Source organism: Rhodnius prolixus, unplaced genomic scaffold, assembly GCF_049639745.1.
Source record: "Rhodnius prolixus isolate KJV_2025 unplaced genomic scaffold, Rpr scaffold_2, whole genome shotgun sequence".
NCBI classification, from domain to species: Eukaryota; Metazoa; Arthropoda; class Insecta; order Hemiptera; family Reduviidae; genus Rhodnius; species Rhodnius prolixus.
In genome coordinates this window covers 34,368,847-34,386,469 of record NW_027411592.1, presented here as the reverse complement: position 1 = coordinate 34,386,469, position 17,623 = coordinate 34,368,847, and the positions used below count along the sequence as shown (strand labels likewise).

The 17,623-nt window shown below is 29.4% G+C and overlaps 1 protein-coding gene across 41 annotated transcripts in view; it reads left to right on the top strand.

Moving 5' to 3' along the window:
• LOC141450533 (uncharacterized) overlaps positions 1-17,623 on the top strand; it is a 248,211-nt gene that overhangs the window by 229,556 nt on the left and 1,032 nt on the right. For 28 of the 41 annotated variants that reach the window (XM_074121108.1, XM_074121092.1, XM_074121084.1 and 25 more), the window contains 9 exons: positions 1,737-1,899; positions 1,978-2,072; positions 2,160-2,347; positions 3,616-3,966; positions 7,164-7,340; positions 7,759-7,915; positions 8,504-8,685; positions 9,841-10,044; positions 16,789-16,916. In XM_074121108.1, coding sequence (XP_073977209.1) covers positions 1,737-1,899; positions 1,978-2,072; positions 2,160-2,347; positions 3,616-3,966; positions 7,164-7,340; positions 7,759-7,915; positions 8,504-8,685; positions 9,841-10,044; positions 16,789-16,916 — 1,645 coding nt within the window. Of the gene's footprint in view, positions 1-1,736; positions 1,900-1,977; positions 2,073-2,159; positions 2,348-3,615; positions 3,967-7,163; positions 7,341-7,758; positions 7,916-8,503; positions 8,686-9,840; positions 10,045-10,505; positions 10,649-11,718; positions 11,932-16,367; positions 16,607-16,788; positions 16,917-17,623 lie in introns of those variants that run through there. The other 13 variants (XM_074121096.1, XM_074121115.1, XM_074121103.1 and 10 more) reach the window with 6 other exon arrangements.

The following is a 17,623-nucleotide window of genomic DNA, read 5'->3' as shown; positions in this document are numbered from 1 at the left end:
AGTTCTGTGTTTGTTTGATTCTTACTTTCTAGTAGATTCCTGCAATATTTTTAGCAATACGATTAAAACTTTATTTTATTTTTTTAATTTAAAATAAAATTTTATCTCGTTAGAAGTATAAGATGGTTAGCATAGTGAATTAGCTTTAATATATGTGAATTTTGAACGTTCTACAATTTAATTCTAACCCAAAAAGGTCTAATTCTTTATTGTTTATCCAATATGGATTAGTTCTCAATCTTTTTCATCTACCGCCCTCTTTAAGAATCTATACTATTTTCTAGTGCCCCCTAAAAATGTTAACTTTACCACATCATAAAAATCACATCGCAATCATACTTTAATTTAATTATATCGTGCCATATGAGTCTGTTTCTGTTCAAACCTGTTTCTGAGTTCAAACTTACATGTTATATGGTACTGTTCTAATGAGAGCAATAAAACGAAACTTTATAAATAATATTTAGAAAAACTTTTATTCAAATTAAAACAAACATTTCAATTTAAATTTTAAAACTAACCTAATGTGAAGGATGAATCTGATGATTTTTAACAAGTTTGTTAATATCAGGCTCGAATTTACTCAAAAACAGCAGTAAGTCACCTCTATAGGTAAGTTTTGATTTTGGTTAAATATATGAAAAATATAAATCAGCCATTCCCCCCTAAACCGCTTCAACACCCCCCAATTTTCTCTAGCCCCCCCTGTAGGCCTCTACCGCGTTATCTCAATTTTGTTTATTATTTGACTCTAGTATCTTGTGACAAAAACTTTAAAAAAAAAGAAACAAAGTTTTTCATGAATGTAAACGTTAAAATTGGGTGTGATCTTGGTAACTAACTACTGAGTCACTGTAGTGTTATGTAATCAACAGACATCCTATCCCCACCCATCATTTATTTTATAATATTTTTACTTATTTTATTTCTGTTAGGTAAAAATTAAAAGTTTGATGTAAAGTTATCAAGTAACCACCTGTAAATTGGTTGCAGTAAGAGAAAGACGTGTAAATTGTTTTCTAGGTTGATTTTTTTATTTTAAATATTATTTTATCTAATTATTTACTTGTTTATCATAATGCGATAAAAATTACGTTGAAACAAAATTAGATTTTCTTTCAGTTTAAAATATGAACAGTATCTTCTTTAAATTTACAAGTGATGTCACTTTTGTGTTCATATGTCTCGAGACACCTTTTATCTTACCAGTAACAAAGAAAAAAATATATAGTTTTTTCACACAGATATATTTTTTTAATATAAGCTATTAATTAGAGCGGATTTTGTTGTTTCACACATCGGCAGTTTTTTCCGCTTGCATACACTTATTAAGTAGTGACACAGTTATATCCCTCAGTTGGGCGAAGATTGCTGTATGTAAAGCACCTCACATTACACTCTCACCGTTGTAAATACTTTATTTTTTTTGAAATATTCGTGTAAACCATGGTTCGTCTTAACGATGATGAAAACTATTGTGGTAATTGTTTTATTAATTTTGTTGCACTTACATTTTACTTTTTTTTATTGCCTTATTTATTTGGCATGAGTGTGATCTTAATTAAGCGTTATGATAATGCAGAACAGAGTTAAAGCAAATAAACAGTCAAAAGCATGAATCTATTCTGGTTTGTGTGTGTTCTCCTCTCTTAATTGAGCACAAAGACAAGTGTTTAAAACTATTATTGTTTTTTTTTTTTTAAATTTAGTTCAAAGATGTTCTTTCTTTATTACAGCTAGTGATAAGCCTGACTTGGGTTTAGAAGAATTAAGTTCATTAAATGTTAAGTCAAGATTTCAAGTTTTTGAAAAACAAGAAGTAGGAGATAGTAATTTGGAAAGATCTCCAACAACTGTTAGCGTGAAGAGATCGTCAAGTATACTTAGCAAACTTGCAAAGTAAATATATTTAAAGTTGATACTATATATTTTCTGCAATATTATTTAATAATATTTATTTTATTTATTTATTTTAAGATTTCAGAAGAAAGGAATGGATGTGGGCGTGAGTGATGAGGCACTCAATGGATTTGTATATGAAGAAAGTGAGTCCAGTGAAGAAGAAGAGGAAGGTTAATTATGTTTTGATAATTATATGTTAATTTGTTATTTCTCTTTTAAACTACATTAATCTACTATGTTTATTTTACCTTCTGCAGAAAATGAAGAGGAAGAGAAAGGAATCGTTAAATGTAGAAGAAAAATTAGAGAAAGACCAGTAAGTTTTACAAAAATTGATGATGTAAAAAAAAGTTGGGAAAGTCAACAAGATATGATGACCAGGCGAGAAGAAATGAGAGAACAAAGAAAAGAAGAACTGCAACAGATCAGATCCCGTCTTTTTATGGTAAATTGCAGATTAATAAATAATAATTCTATTAATATTTTAAATAATTAAAATTCTATCATAATAAATAATAATAATAATAATAATAATAATAACAATTGAAGAGTGAGATTATTTAATAGATACTCGTACATTATAGAACAATATCTTTTTTAATCAATCACGTTTAGTGTCAAGAAAATTTGTTGCACGTTTAAATTATTAATTTGTTTGCCTTTATTGAAATTTATAAGTCAAAATGTCACCCAACCATAACAAATTAAAAGGAAAAACCTGGTAAATTACTCTACTCCAGGTTATGTCTCGTCTTGGTGGCAGCCTAACATTAGGATCCTTGGTTTCCCTGTAAGATTCTCAGGAAAACTAATTAGATGACGATTCTACCAAAAATTCTAATAGTTGAGCCACAATTCATCGTTTGTACGAGATTTTGGCTTCATAGTTACTCTCTTTAGTTGCAACCTCTTCAGTATCTCCAATAACACATTCCTTGAAACGGAATCGAAGTTTTTTGCACAAACATTCTTATATATTTCTCTTTAAAAATTATTACTAACATTTTTAAACATGAAAAACTTACAGAAACTTAAAGAACCTTTTAAATTGAAGTCAAATTCTCTGCAACTAATACGTTAATCAACTTTTGATGTTTGACGGTCAGAAATAAGGAAAACATGTCGTATAAAATATGATATTCGTAATACTTTTATCTATACAGTAGAAAAGATTATTTGCTGGAATGCTTTTTATCAAAGCAATAAAAAATAAATAAACATAAAATAAGGTTTTCAATTTTCTCATAATTTTGTTGAAAATATAATTTTCAAAGAAATGGTTTGAATAATTAAAATTGAGAATTTTTTCTAAGGTAAATAAAGTTTTCCTGAATGAGATTATGTGCAAAAAATTATATTGTAGCCTTAATGGATTGTAAAGTATTTTAGAGAACACATTTATTATGTTGGAACACTTCGTTTCTGGGGCAACATATTTTTTGTAATATTTGGTTTTATTTACGATAGTAAAAAAATTAATTAAAACTTAGAAATAATGGATCAAAACAATGTAAGAATTGATTTTATTGAAAACTAATTATTAAACTAATTCCTAATTAATTAAATACTAGAAGAATATTTAAATATGTGAAGAATTTCTTTAAATAAATTAGTTTAAATTTCAATTATTTCACAACTTCATAATTAAGTTCATAATTAAAATATTATTTTCTTTTTTTAAATTTTTTTTATTATTTTTTTAATTTACTCTAGGGAAAGCAAGGTAAAATGAAAGAATTATACGAACAAGCTGTAGCTGAAAGTGAAGGAAAGACTGGAAAGAAAGAACTAGAAAATGAGATAATGAAAAGTGAACGAGCACGAGTGGTACGGGAGAAATTCGAAAAAGGAGAAACGGTACAAAGCGATGAAGAAGATGGCGGCGGAGGAGGAAAGAACAGAGGTGTTGAGGAAGATATGAGCGTATTTGAGGAAGGTATATCAAAGAAATCTAGAAGTATATTTTTGGAAATGGATGCCAATGCTGTCAGATCTCAAAATTCAGTCTCCTTGACATCTACCCCACCTCCACGTGATAATATGGTCATCAAAAAAGGAAGAGAGGTAACCTATTATATTTTTATTATTTTTTAGATGTTAAAAAAGTATTAATCCTTATCTTTGAGTTGGCAAGATTATCATTGAAAATAAAATATTATAATTAAGAAGTCCACCTTATCTGGCTGCTTATTTAATCCATAACTCTATAGAATCAACAGAATATGAACATGGTTTTGTAAATAAAATTATTTCCACCGTAACAGACCCTATGATACTTTATCGTAAAGAATTTCTTGACCTGAACGACCTTGGGTAGATCATTCCACTCAACTCAGTATAGTTTGTCTTGCTCCAGCTACTGATGACCATTTGCTTGAAGAAAGTAATCTATTCAAATTATTCTTGAAGAATAATATTGTTCTCGCAATATCATCCACTTTAAACTTCCTATGCCAGATACATAAATTACTTTCGTTTTAATTAGAAAAATTTGGATTCGTTCTTCTAATTGATCAAAACTTCTTTTTCATTTTGGAAATCAAATAAAAAAAATCTGAGGGTATCAGCTACTTTTCTTTTTGACAAATGTGCCTGCCTATTTTGAGGAGCCCCTTTTTTTACAATTATTTGCAGCCATAAACGGTAGGAAACTAATTTACGACTAAATAAAACAGTGAGACTTGTATCAAACAAATCATAAAGGGAAATGAACTTTAAATGTAGATTTCATGTGTATGCTCAAATTTTTCATATGTGAAACCGCTAAAGTATAAACGGAAGATACTTGAAAATTAAACAGGTTTGTTTACGTTTATATCTCTACCCAACTGTTGAGATATCCTTTCGCACCTATTAGATAAATAACTGTAGGTTAGGCCACGCATATTTAATTTTAAGAAACGATATTAGTTATAATTTTTCTCTTAGTTCTGGCCGATCCCATTTGCCTGTTTGTTGATTCTAGTTGTTGGCATTTTTGAAATTTTTAGCTTGAATTATCTTCTTTTTTTTATTTTATTGTCTTTGCTAGACTCCTTTAGGAATAGAAATTCTGCTTTTACTGGTCATAAAAGAAGTACATACATTGTACTAATCAATCCAACCAATTCCACTTCTTCATTGCTTGTCACCTGTACAAAGAAAGAAGTAATTCAAATTATAGGTAGATGTATGCCTCTCAAATATACATACAACCCTTATACAACTGTCCTGCCGGACAGTTTTAAACAAGCTTTTTACTTTATTTTGTGAGAAGAGCAACTTGGATACACTTTTACTCAGTGAGGAGTGAAATATAATAATGGAGTGTCATCTCTGCGACCCTTCTTCAATCAACATCCTGACATTTGTAATTGTTGTTTTAATGTTATGTAAATTACAACATTATTTTGTATTCAAAATAGAACTGTTGGTATCTACCATAAATATAAGGAAACAAACTTTTCCCCAAATTCCACCATTATTGATTCAAATTAAAATAATATTTATTCATTGTACTCTGTTGGAAAAAATATTATTTTTTGAAGATTTCAGGGACCACCTCAGAGAATGCCATCTCGTATAATCTACGATTTGAAAACTTTAATTTCGATTTTTAGAGGAATTTAGATTTCTCATGATGGCTTGAGTTTCTTTTTGCTAGTAGTGGTTAGTGTGGGAGTATTGGAGGATTCCACAAGTCATCAGTCATCCAAGATATATTCAAGTCATGCTTCTAAACATTTTTTTTTATTCCATGGCTCTTTTAGTTGAATAATTTTTAATCACTATTCCACATAATTTTCTGTATGTATTCTTAGTGCGAGAGATTTTTATTGGAAAGTGTTGCGCATGCGTTTGGTCACAGTCTCTAAATAATTTCCATACTGCCGATTTCTAGAATCCTTATTAGCAGTGGATGACCATAATGCGTGTAATTGGGCACCGCTTTCCAGAAAACTATTCGGAATAAGTACTTGATAGCCTTAGTTTTTTAAATGCGGTTTATTTTAAATTCATTCAAGTTTTTTTTATTTATTTAATGTATGTTATTTGTTCATTAGGTATTCTATATTAATGAGAGTGTTTAATGTTAGATGAGCTGCTGCAATGCCTTGATTTTCAACTGTGTTGAATTGAATGTTCATTTAGAACTAGCTTCCATTTCTTTCCTTTCGAATTAATCGAAATTTAGTTGTTTGTCGGATCAAAATAGCAAGTAAATTTGAGTTGCCTTGAAAAAATGGACTAAATATAGAATTAGTTCGAAATGCAAAAAAAAAAAAAAAGAAAGATAATGAAATGTGCAACTTTTTACTTCTTTTGGCTTGGAAGTTGGGCCCTCCTTTCTAGAGGTATCCGAGCGGTTTTTCCTGGACGGCTTGAGATCTAAGGGTCATCCCTTGAGCGAAAGACAGAATATGTTTGAACTTCTTGCTGCTACATGCATATTAGAGTCAGTACTTTCTTCCATCACTTTATAAATGTGTGATTTATGTAATGTAGTTGTTCAAAGCGTTTACAAGTAATTAAGCATTTCTTCTCTTGCTATAAAAAGCATAAAGCGAAATGGTAACGATATAAAAACGAGGTGGACGACAGTTTCAAAATTAAAATAATGACTTTAAATTGAATGATGGGAGTGTTTTAAAATGTCTGACAGCGAGAAAAATGAAAATTGCAATTGGTCTTTCTTCTGAGTGCCCATGTACAACAAGTTTGATATTCCAATTAGGTTTCTTCAGAACGTTCTTATTGCTAGGTTTCAGTCCATATTCTGTAACGGTAAGACTACTCCAATTTTCTTGGATATTGCACCATTCAAGCTTCTACGAATCCTCAGTTCTGCAAGATCATTAATATGAATGTTCCCAATGCTTCTTATTATCCTTCCTCTTATCAATCCATTGTTTAATGGTTGTGTATATGGTTGAAATGTTTCTTACTTAAACAATTTTGTATTATAAAGTAAATAATAAATAAGTAATAAATTAAGTAATGTCAGATTTCACATTCTTTCTTTGATAAAGTATTATTTCACTTGAATCACGTTTACCGCTGTGATTACTTTTAAGATTGGTCATATTTATGATTCAAGGAATATGAACTCTAGGAATATTTTATTAACCGAAATAAATAATAGAACTGCTGATAGAAAAATTACCGACTGTGACTAACACAAACTCATCTATTATTTCGTATTTCTGATCAACGCAGAAACTTCTTTTGAATTTACTTTTTTGTGAAATATATGTGAATAGTGATAATTTATTAAATAATAGGTATACTATTCAAGACAAGCTTCTGAAGATGTTGTAAGGTCCAGTGATATAGTGGAAGATGTAACAATTGAAACAGCAGATTTGTCATCAAAGTTCAAGTTTTTTGAAACCTACAAAGCTCCTGAAAAAGAAAGAAAAGCTTTTCGAATTACACCACCAAGAGAAGGACAAGTGAAGGTCTTCGTGTTTATTAAACTGCCCTTTTTTTTCCCAACTGTGTGTGCAGTTTGTTTAATCCATTCAGTAACGCTGCTAATTTTAATTTCTGTTTGCTCTAATACATGTATTTCTTTAATCTTTATAGTCAAAGCATTTAAAGATCTTTTTTTTGCTCATTTATCATCTACTCATGTAAATTTCAGGCACTATTGGTACCTGACTTTCATTCTGTGTGTACTCTTCAGAAAATTTCAATTTAAAAAAAACAAAACGAACAAAAATTTTTTAACACAGCATGAAAATAATGTATCTTGTTTAAGATTAACTTTAAAATATAGATTTTTTGTTTTTGTTTTATGACTATCTACCAACATTACATCATGTATTTTAATCTAGTTTGACAATTTCTTTAAAAATTTATTGGCTTTAATTGTAGACTGAGTCACCTGAACGAGAAGTTTACCGTGATCCTGATGTAGTTAGAGCTGATGACAAATTAGAAGATGAACAGACTATTCTTAAAAGTCAAACTACGAGCAGAATGTTGTCAAAATTCAGACAACTTGAAGAACAAAAGGAAGTAGTCCCTGAAGGTAATGTTTTTGGATTTTTTTATTTTCTCGCATTCATTCATTATAGTCTTCACATTACGTATAAAATCTCTCAAAATTGAAAAGTTGCTGCAATCTCAGGCATTGTTAGCATTGGAGGAGGGGTTAGTTCGACCATCTCATCCGATATTTCAAGCATGTAATGTATGCATGTAATTTTCTGTCTCTTCGGCGAAAAGCTTTTTGAGTGTAGTAAGAGGTTTGCTATCATCGTCAGTTTTTCATCATCCTCTTAGTTGGCGCTGAATATCGTGATTTACTCTGTGTTGAGATCAACAATTGACTCCGTGGAGATCACCAATAGATAAATCTATACTTAGAGCTTTTTTCACCAGCAATTGAATAAAATTTAACATTAGATTTCTCCCATCCTTTAACGCTCCATCGTGATAATTTTCCTATTTAGTAGACGAAATAATAGCTTTAAATAAAATAACTCAGTACTAGTTTCCAGGCAAAACACCTGGTGTAAGGTGTTAAACTTTTTATAAAACATTCAGAAGAAGTAATTAAAGATGTACGAGCGAAATCATTTTTTTCACAAAATTACTTGCGTTTTTGACGTTATAGGCTTGAAACCAAAGAAATGTTTCACACCTCCACCAGATTTTAAAGGAAGTGCAGGTAGCTCCGAAGAAGAAAGCGACGAAGAAGATGATGAAGAAGAGGATGATGAAGAGGAGGAGGAAAGTGAAACTGAAGACGGTGTTGTCAAATCTTCGTATAAAGTCAAAGATGAATTTCTTGAACAGGTAATTATAATTATTTTCATTCGTTTCTACTTTTTAGTTAGATCTACATATAAAGAAATGGTTTTCCGCAAACTAGATAAAATATATTAATTATATTTAAAATTACTAGCATAATATAGAAGGAAAGAAAGAATAATGCCAATTTTAGTCAATATTCTTTCTTTCCCTATAGATTAATGAATGCATTACCCAAAACAATGTGCATAATATATTTTCCCTACGTATAAAATTTAAAAAAGTATGATAATATTTCGTTGTTTATCGTTGTTTAGGTTTTAGGTCAATGAAGAAGCAGATTTATGCTTTTTCTAAATTTCTATAATTGACCTAAAACAATTAATTAACAGATTCAGATGTGTAAAGATAAAAAAAAAATAAGTACAGCGGATAATTAATATTGAATAATTTTGATAGTAACTCTCCTTCGAACTTGTAAGAACGGTTCTTATACGAAAGTGAATTCTGAAAATGATGGAATTTCTTATCTACCTCAAATAAATTCATAGCTGGAAATCAAAATGTCTCTCCAGAAGTCTTTAATATTAATAAAATAAGAATTGATGTTTTAAAAGAAGTTATATAATTTTTTTTACTAAAAAAAGTGCATATTTGTAGATTGGGCATCTTGATTAAATCTAAAATGAATTGTGGATTTTTTTATGGTAAATTATCATGCAATCACTAGAAAAATCCTTTCTCATCATAAAAGTTTGACGAATGACGATTTTCTATCCTAATTAGTTTCAATATTCTTGCTTTCACTTGGCTGGATCTTAGTTGGATCTCTTCGAAGAAAGCGCATTTATTAACACTTGATTTCTAATGGGTAGAAAATAATGGATTTGTTTGATTTATCCTTTGTCCGTTTTTTTTCACTTTTTCATTCGTCTAAAAGGCCGTCGTCATGATTGTTTGAACATAAACTCTACCTTCCTTTGGAGCATCGGTCAGTCGCAGCGGTCTTTCAGGGATTTCGAGAGCCTTGTCTTTCCACTTCATAGGCAGATCAGAGAGTGGAAATAATAGAACTCTTGGAAATAAAAGAGATTCTCTTTTTATACATATATATAAATATAAAAAAATTAAGGTTCTAGTTTCCAGTTGAATATTTATTTACTTTGTACATACATTTTCTATATTTTTTATGTTAATCAGGCAAAAAATGCTGCAAGAGCAAAACAGTTGGCTGCCAAATTTGAATCTTGGGAACCAGAAAAACAGTCGAATAACAACGCTATTGCCATGCTGGAATCAGAGCACGCTAGTATAGATTCTACGAAATCCCTTAGGGCTAAATTTGAATCTTTGAAGACGGAAGCACCAAAAGAGAAAGCAAGGCCTAAGGTCAACAGATTTGTGGTAAGTTTCTTTTTCTGTTTAAATTATTTTTGTGTTAGCATAATTACCAGTTTTTACGAACATAGAACAAATATACTATTTGTATGGCATTGTAATCAGATTACAATAATTTGAAAGTAGATGTTTTGTACATCTTAAGTAAAAAGAAGTTAAGGTAAACGTTATTTTTTCCTTAAGCTGTTCTCATTATGAGTTATAGCATAACCTTAACAGTTTTCCTCATATTGCTTATATTTAATTGAAGTTGCTATGTTGATTAAATATAACAATGATTTATTGTTAATGTGATAGAATTCTAAATAATTTGAATGTTGATCAGGCTTCCAGTGAACTATCCCAAATGTAATAATACATTATTATTTTCGATCTGTCGCTCTCTGTTTCCCTCTTAAAAAAAAGGCTAGATAAATGAAAATTTTAGAATATTTTTTGGTGACTGGAATTATTTAATTTGATTCTAGAATCGCACGGATCAACCTTCATAAGGAAGTACCCTTTTTTAATGTGCTTGATGTTGTCCTTCGTAATGGATAAACAGCTTTGAGGGGTCGATATTTTCTTGAAGCAAGAAATTATTTAATTTGTTTTGAGATAACAATCAGGATCACAACAAGCCTCTTGCAATAAATTTCTTTTAAACAATTAAAACATTTAAAAAATAAAAATTTCACAGTTTATAGTAAAAGAAATCCGTTTCCAAAACTCATTAACTATTTTTAAGTTGTTACGCAACCTGGTTAATTTTTTGGTTTGATTTTCGATAAATTTAGTTTGTAACTGTCCATTTTATGTTTACAATGCCATAGTGTGTAAAATGTAATAGTTTGAGTGAAAGCTTAGCAGAAACAGACAGCTTACTATAAGTTCAGCATTTTCTATTTGCCTCATCATGATAGTTTGCCTTGCAAGTTTTCTTTTCTTTTTTTTTTCCTTTTGTTTGTTTGTTTAAAGCTAATTCACTCTTGTGAACATCCATGTGAAGACAAATGCCGATTTTTGTTGGTGTGTAACCTTGCAATAATATTGTAAGCTGCCTGTTTCAGTTATTGTTTAAAGCTTCATTAAATAATATCGTCTAACACATACACCCACAAAGACACGCTACATTCCTGCTTTTTTACAGCGTAATATACCAATTTATTTCTCTTTAGTATGGACAATCATATATAAAAAGACTGAGAAATACCCATTTTTTTCTTCGTCAATGAATAGGGCATGAATGTATGGTAATTTGTAAGTAGTGCTTTGTAAATGCACTGATGTTATTATTTATATATAAATATGTATGCCTGTATATATATTATTTGTATATTTTTAATCAACTTTTATTTTTTATATTTATGTAATGATTTATTTAAATGTCTATATGTTCATTCTCATCCCATATTAAATAGTTAAATTGTTGAGATTATTTATCGCGTATTTTTCCACATAGCATTATTTAGGTGCTTGCAGCTTGTTTAAAATACCCTGCTATTTTATTTTAATAATTATTTTTTATTCCTTTGGAATACTCTTTAAATCTGCTTATTATTTGAAGTAGGTAGTAAACTAACTGAATACCTAGAAAAAAGAAAATTAAGAATAAAAATCTAAAAGAAAAAAAATTCCATTCAGAAGTAGAAAAACCAAAGTCCCCGTGAGCAAAAGCGCTTTTTCGTTCCTCTATTTCAGATGTTCATGTTCAAACTGGCCATAAAATATTTAATTAAAAGTGTGGTGACTCACTTGACTGAAAGATGTTGGGGATTTGTTTTTGGCAGCGGTCAAAGCGAAATCGCCGTCGTAAAGAGTCAATGGCCTCGCACTCAATTTATATAACACAACAAATTGCTCAAGTGGCGGCCACACTCAAAACCCAAGACAACGCCCCTCCTTCGTTCATAAGTATTCGTCTTCTTTGTGTGTTGACTTTTGTGCTCTAATCCTATCTCTTGTCATTATCTTATTTATTTTTATTACATTTTATTTCATTATTCTGAAAAATCTATTCCTTCCATTTTCTGTTTTGTTTTGTTTTCTCTTTTTTTTTTTTTTATTTTTTTTATTTTTTACCCATTTGTCTTTTAATGGATTCATCTAATGCAATGGAGTGATTGCTTAAAGCATAAAGGTATCTATGAATTTTACTACAGCCACATCAAATTCATACATTTATAGCATAAACATTAAATCTCTACATTAAATATCTTTAGTAACTAGATTCTTTTTCTTTTTCGAATATTTACATTACAGGTTCATTCTGCCTTGCACGTATGATTTTTGGAAGATTGTTGTACACAAGCTCTGTGGTTAGGCACAATTATTTTACTTTCAGGAATACTCATTTCTCCTAATATTCTTCATTCCACCTACATCTTACATTGATTTTTGTCAATCAACAAATGGATTTATTGTTACTATTATCATCATTATTATTACTATTCATTTTCTTTGTAGTTAACATTTCTTACCAATATAATAGGGAACAATTAATATTTCAAGACTTGGGCACAAAATGAAAATAAATGTATAAATTACGCCCATACTTACCAGTTTCTCCTCATAATTATTATTTCAGTAATCTTGACTTCCAACCAGATTTTATGTGTGCATTATTTACAGTAGAAATTTCAAAAAAGGATCTAAAGGATGAAAAACTGAAAATCAGTTTAAAATTGTTTCAATAAATAATATGAGTTCAAGTATTGAATTTTCAAAGATTCAATTGTCTGAGGTGATTATAGTTGATGATAAAGGCTTTGCGATAAAGGTCTTTTTGCCAGGATCAGTCTTGCCCACTATTTTCATAATAACACCTGCTTGCTCCGATTAGCAATTTAATTGGAGCTATATGTATTGATTTATGATTTCTTTTAAACTTAAGTCACCTCAATGGTGGATTTCAAAATTATATTTGAGAAGAGAGTAATATAATTTTTTTTAGGAGATATAGTTTCAATATGTCAGTTAACTTTATTAGAATGTCACAATTATGCAGCCAAGTGATTTTGAATATTATTAATAATTGGAGCGCCGATTTTCCAAAGCGGATACTGTCTAACCTCGTGCTTTTTGGATACCAACTTCGTCTCATATTTGTTACAAAACTGTGACATAAAACGCCCACTGGCAACTATTAGATAGTTACAAATCTGAATCTTCCTTGCAATTAATAAGAAAACTCTCAACACGAGCTTTATTTTATTTAAATTATCCTCGCTATTGTATTTTTGGAGGACAGATTTTAAACTTATATTATTATAATTCTCTCCTGCGTAGCATTAGTTTCGAAAAACACTCCAATTTATATTCAAGAGCTTTATATTAATAATATTTTATTAATTTAGCTAGATTTACTCTGTGATAACATTTTTAATTTTAATTATGTAAAAAATGATTTGTGAAATTGATTTACTACATGGTTCTTTTATCTCAGCAGTTAAGAATATTATGCTGATAAATTATCGTACAACTTATTCTTCCGTAGCTTTATTTCTATTTCCAAATGTTGAGCATTGTGTCTCAATAATGAGATTGTACTTCCTAGGTATCGAAATCGCTGTGCGTAGACTTGAAAAAAGTTTATTGATGCTCGAAATAGCCCAAACAAACTTTGCTAAAGTACAACCTCGACTTGGCTCCATCTTGCAATCTAAAGAAATACGAACGAATGGAAGTGTTTTCAAATATGGAGATAGTAATAATTATAAAATTAGATGTTTGAGACAAAGTGTAGTTGTTACGGACCAATTTTAGAAATAAATTCTAAAACCAAAATTCTTAGTTCAAAATTTGAATTTGAACGGAACCGCTTACGAAAAAAGTGCATTTAACGGATTGTTACTAAAACCCTTTTCCTTACTGTATACAAGGAATACCAAAGTGAATACGAATTTGAACTTATTGCAATTTCTCTTTTATGATATACTTAGTTCACTGTAATTGTAATAATGCGTATAATACAATTTCTGGTCCATCATTATACCACAGAAATGCAATATTGGGTTTGTTAGTGGTACCACACTATATCAACTTTATTAGATTTATTAAAATTATGTAACAAGGAATTTAACAGATATTTAACTTACGGAATCCCAATGTTAAGTCCAAAAATATAAATTAATCCAAGTTCGTTTGGTCCAGTAATTATTGCTATTATATTTTGGAGGACGGATTTTATACTTTGCTATTATTATAATTATTTTAAATCAAGCAACTTCAGAGAAATAGCCTCTTTTGCTAACAATCTCCTTTTAGCGAAAATAAGTACAATTTTTAACAGTCAGTTCTTCACAAAACAAAAATGTCTAATTTCCAGTTCTTTGCCATAGAGTTGAAATTTTGTGAAGATGCTTTGGGTTTGCAAACTGTTCGGGCAAATATTTAGTGACGAACCTATAGCTCTGAGGCGTGTAAAAAAAAGGGAGCTGGAGCTTAATTATTTTAAACTAATAAAAATAAAAAAAGGAGCTAATGAACTTGGGAACAAAAAAAAATCATTTTTTTCGATCATCTCAACTCCACTATCAAATGTTGCGGTCAGAAACAGCGCGGAAACACCCTTACTTTATTATTAAGGTGTTTCAAACAAAGATAAATTCAGTTTTACTGAACTGATGACTTATTTTACAAGTCCACACTGCTTCAAAGCCGCCGCTTTTAGGTACCTAATAAGAGAATAGAGACTCCCTTCCAACAAGTTGCTTACCATCAAAATTCTTATTTGTTTTCACGGAATTTACCTTTAAAACCACTTCTAAATCAGTTCTGAAGAGAAAAGCGTAAAGATTTTGCTTTAATAAAGTCGCCAGAAGCCTTATCTAAAGATCTGAATAATTTAGATTTAGCATCTTTACATACTGTTGCATATATACGATATATATCGTATTCATGATGCAAATCACAGCGCTTGCTTCACTAAGAGCTACTGAAAGATATCATAGCCACAGATATTCCAATGCTCGAGTACACTCGAGTCAAGAGTTATTTGTAACTGATTGTTCTTTTAGGTAGTACTTAAAAAGACTAAGTTGACTTTAATCCAGAATATTTTGTGTACAGAATAAATAATGGAATGAACTTGCCAACTTTTCAATCTCATCATTACAAGATAATCATTACATTGCTTTATTCTACATTATTCTAGAATAATAAAACAAGAGATAAAAAAAGTCAGCAGACAAACATTATGACATTTTAATGGATATTTTAATCAACATTTTGCTACTTTAGTAGTTTGATTCACTGTTTACTATTTCGAAGTAAGAGATAAACACTTTTAATCACAGTTATTTTCTTGAAACGCTATAATTTTTATAAATTTGTTTAATTCTTTCTTACACCCCTTTAACAATTATTATTTTTGTTTTATTTTATAACCAGTTCGGTTTCATTTAATAAACGCGCAACATTTTTATATGAAAAAAAAAATTAGATTTTCTCTTTTCTACAGATATTTTAACCTACACAAGTTTTCTTCAAATAAACACTTAAATTTATTTATTTTTTCTCTACCCAGTTCATACGTCAGAATCTCAGAATGCACTTTTCTGCTGCATGATGAACTACTGCATCTATTTTGAGATTTTAATATTTCATATTTATTTAATTTTATTTATTTGTCAGCATGAGAAAAAATTCAAACTATGCCACTCTCTTTGACAAAATATCTTTGTCTAATTCAACGGATTAGTTGTTATTATTCGTTTCGACTAAAAATCGCTGTTCAGTTTTCATAAGTTTGTTTTAATTAATTTAAAATAAATTTTGTTTGCTTTAATTAATCGAAAGTGTTTTTTATTTATTTATTTTTTTTTTTTGCGTATTAATCAGTGTGTGCTTTTGTTAACAATGTTATATTTTAAGGAAAACGTTCAGAATTATTAAATCAAATACAATGTTATTCAAAATATTTTGAATAATTTAAATGACATCACAGTGTGGTAGCATGAAGTGTGCATGGTCTACGAGTTTTTATAATAAAAGTTGAGGTAAGCATTTTGAATTTTTTTTATTTTGCATGTTTATTTCTGTTAACTTTGTTTTTCATGAATTGTTTCATGCATTTGTTTGAATCTTGATTATCTTTTATTTAAATTGAAGTGTTATGCAATTAGTAATATTACTGGTTAATGTTAATTTGATTTATTTAAACTAAAATATAAATTTTTATTTGGAATTTCTTGCACATGATTGCTAGTTCATAAAGTATTAAAAGTTTGTTTTTATTAGACATTTACATTTAAATGTTGTTTCATTTATGTGAACAAATTCAACTTTTTATTCTTAATCATTTTCATTTATCAAGAAATTTACACTGTTCCATTTTTTGTTTGTTTCAGTAAATTGAGATACGCTCATTACAGCCAACTCTCACGATAGCGACTCTTCTATCAATTTTACTTGTCTTCCGAACATCATCCATTTTTTTTTTTTTAAATAATGTTTTTATAATATGTGTTTTTAGACGCTTGCTAATCTTTACAAGTGTTTTATGCCATTTGTATCTAGTCTGGACAACATGTTATTTTGTAATTTAATTACAGTTATTATTTGAAATAAAGTTTTATTACTCTTGGGATTTATTTGTGTGTTAGTTTCCTTTAAATAAACATATTATGTTCAACAACTATTAATTTTGCTAATTAATTTATTTTTATTTATTCCACTGAAGTTAAGGTGGGTAGGTATATTGAAAGTAAATGTTAAAGAGATTAGTTTGTTGTTATTATTGTCGAAAATTTATCACCGATTTTTATTCAGGATTCTGGATCGCCAGCGCTTTGCGCTTCCTGTAGCAGGAAGGTCTATCCACTGGAAAAAATAGAAACTAACGGGAAGGCATATCATAAGGCTTGCTTTCGATGCTCCTATTGCAACTGCATTTTAAGGTACCATTTAATTATTACCATCTTCATATGCTTATTCTTTCTTTTTAAAAATTTATTTTCATTTTATTTCCTTATCAAATTATTCATTATAAAAGCTATCTGCATTCTGCGTATCATTAAAAATAATTACTTTGCATATTTCAGTTTACATTCCGTAGGTTTTCTTTACTTTCGGCGGTCTCGCACTCCCAATGGACAAAGTTATTTTATTGAGAACGAGCCTTGAACAGTAGTTACAGTCAATTGAGATATTAATGAGAATCGTCTTAAAACGTCAACTAGTGACCGAATTTAAGATTTTTGTAAAATAGGACTGCAAAATAGAGGATGTTATATTTACTTTAGTAGAATATAGTTAATTTTTGTTTTTGTAGATTAATTTAAATATAAATTGTGATGTAAGTGACTATGCCTTATGATCTTATAGGTCATCATTGTGGCTATGTCCATCATATTTATTTGATACACTTTTCTGAAAAACTGATTTAGAAAAGATTTGAACGGAAGAGAGTATAACCTCAGAAAGAAAGGTTGCTGTTTTTGTTTACTTGTTTTCATGGAATTTATTTGTTCCGTTTTTATTATGTTAAAATAAATGACAAATCAGTGGCTCCGCTTAAAGGGATGATGCCCTACAGCCTTAGATAGTAATTCTAAGATTCTTTTCATTTGCCCCGGCCGACTTTAACTTACCTAATTCATATGCT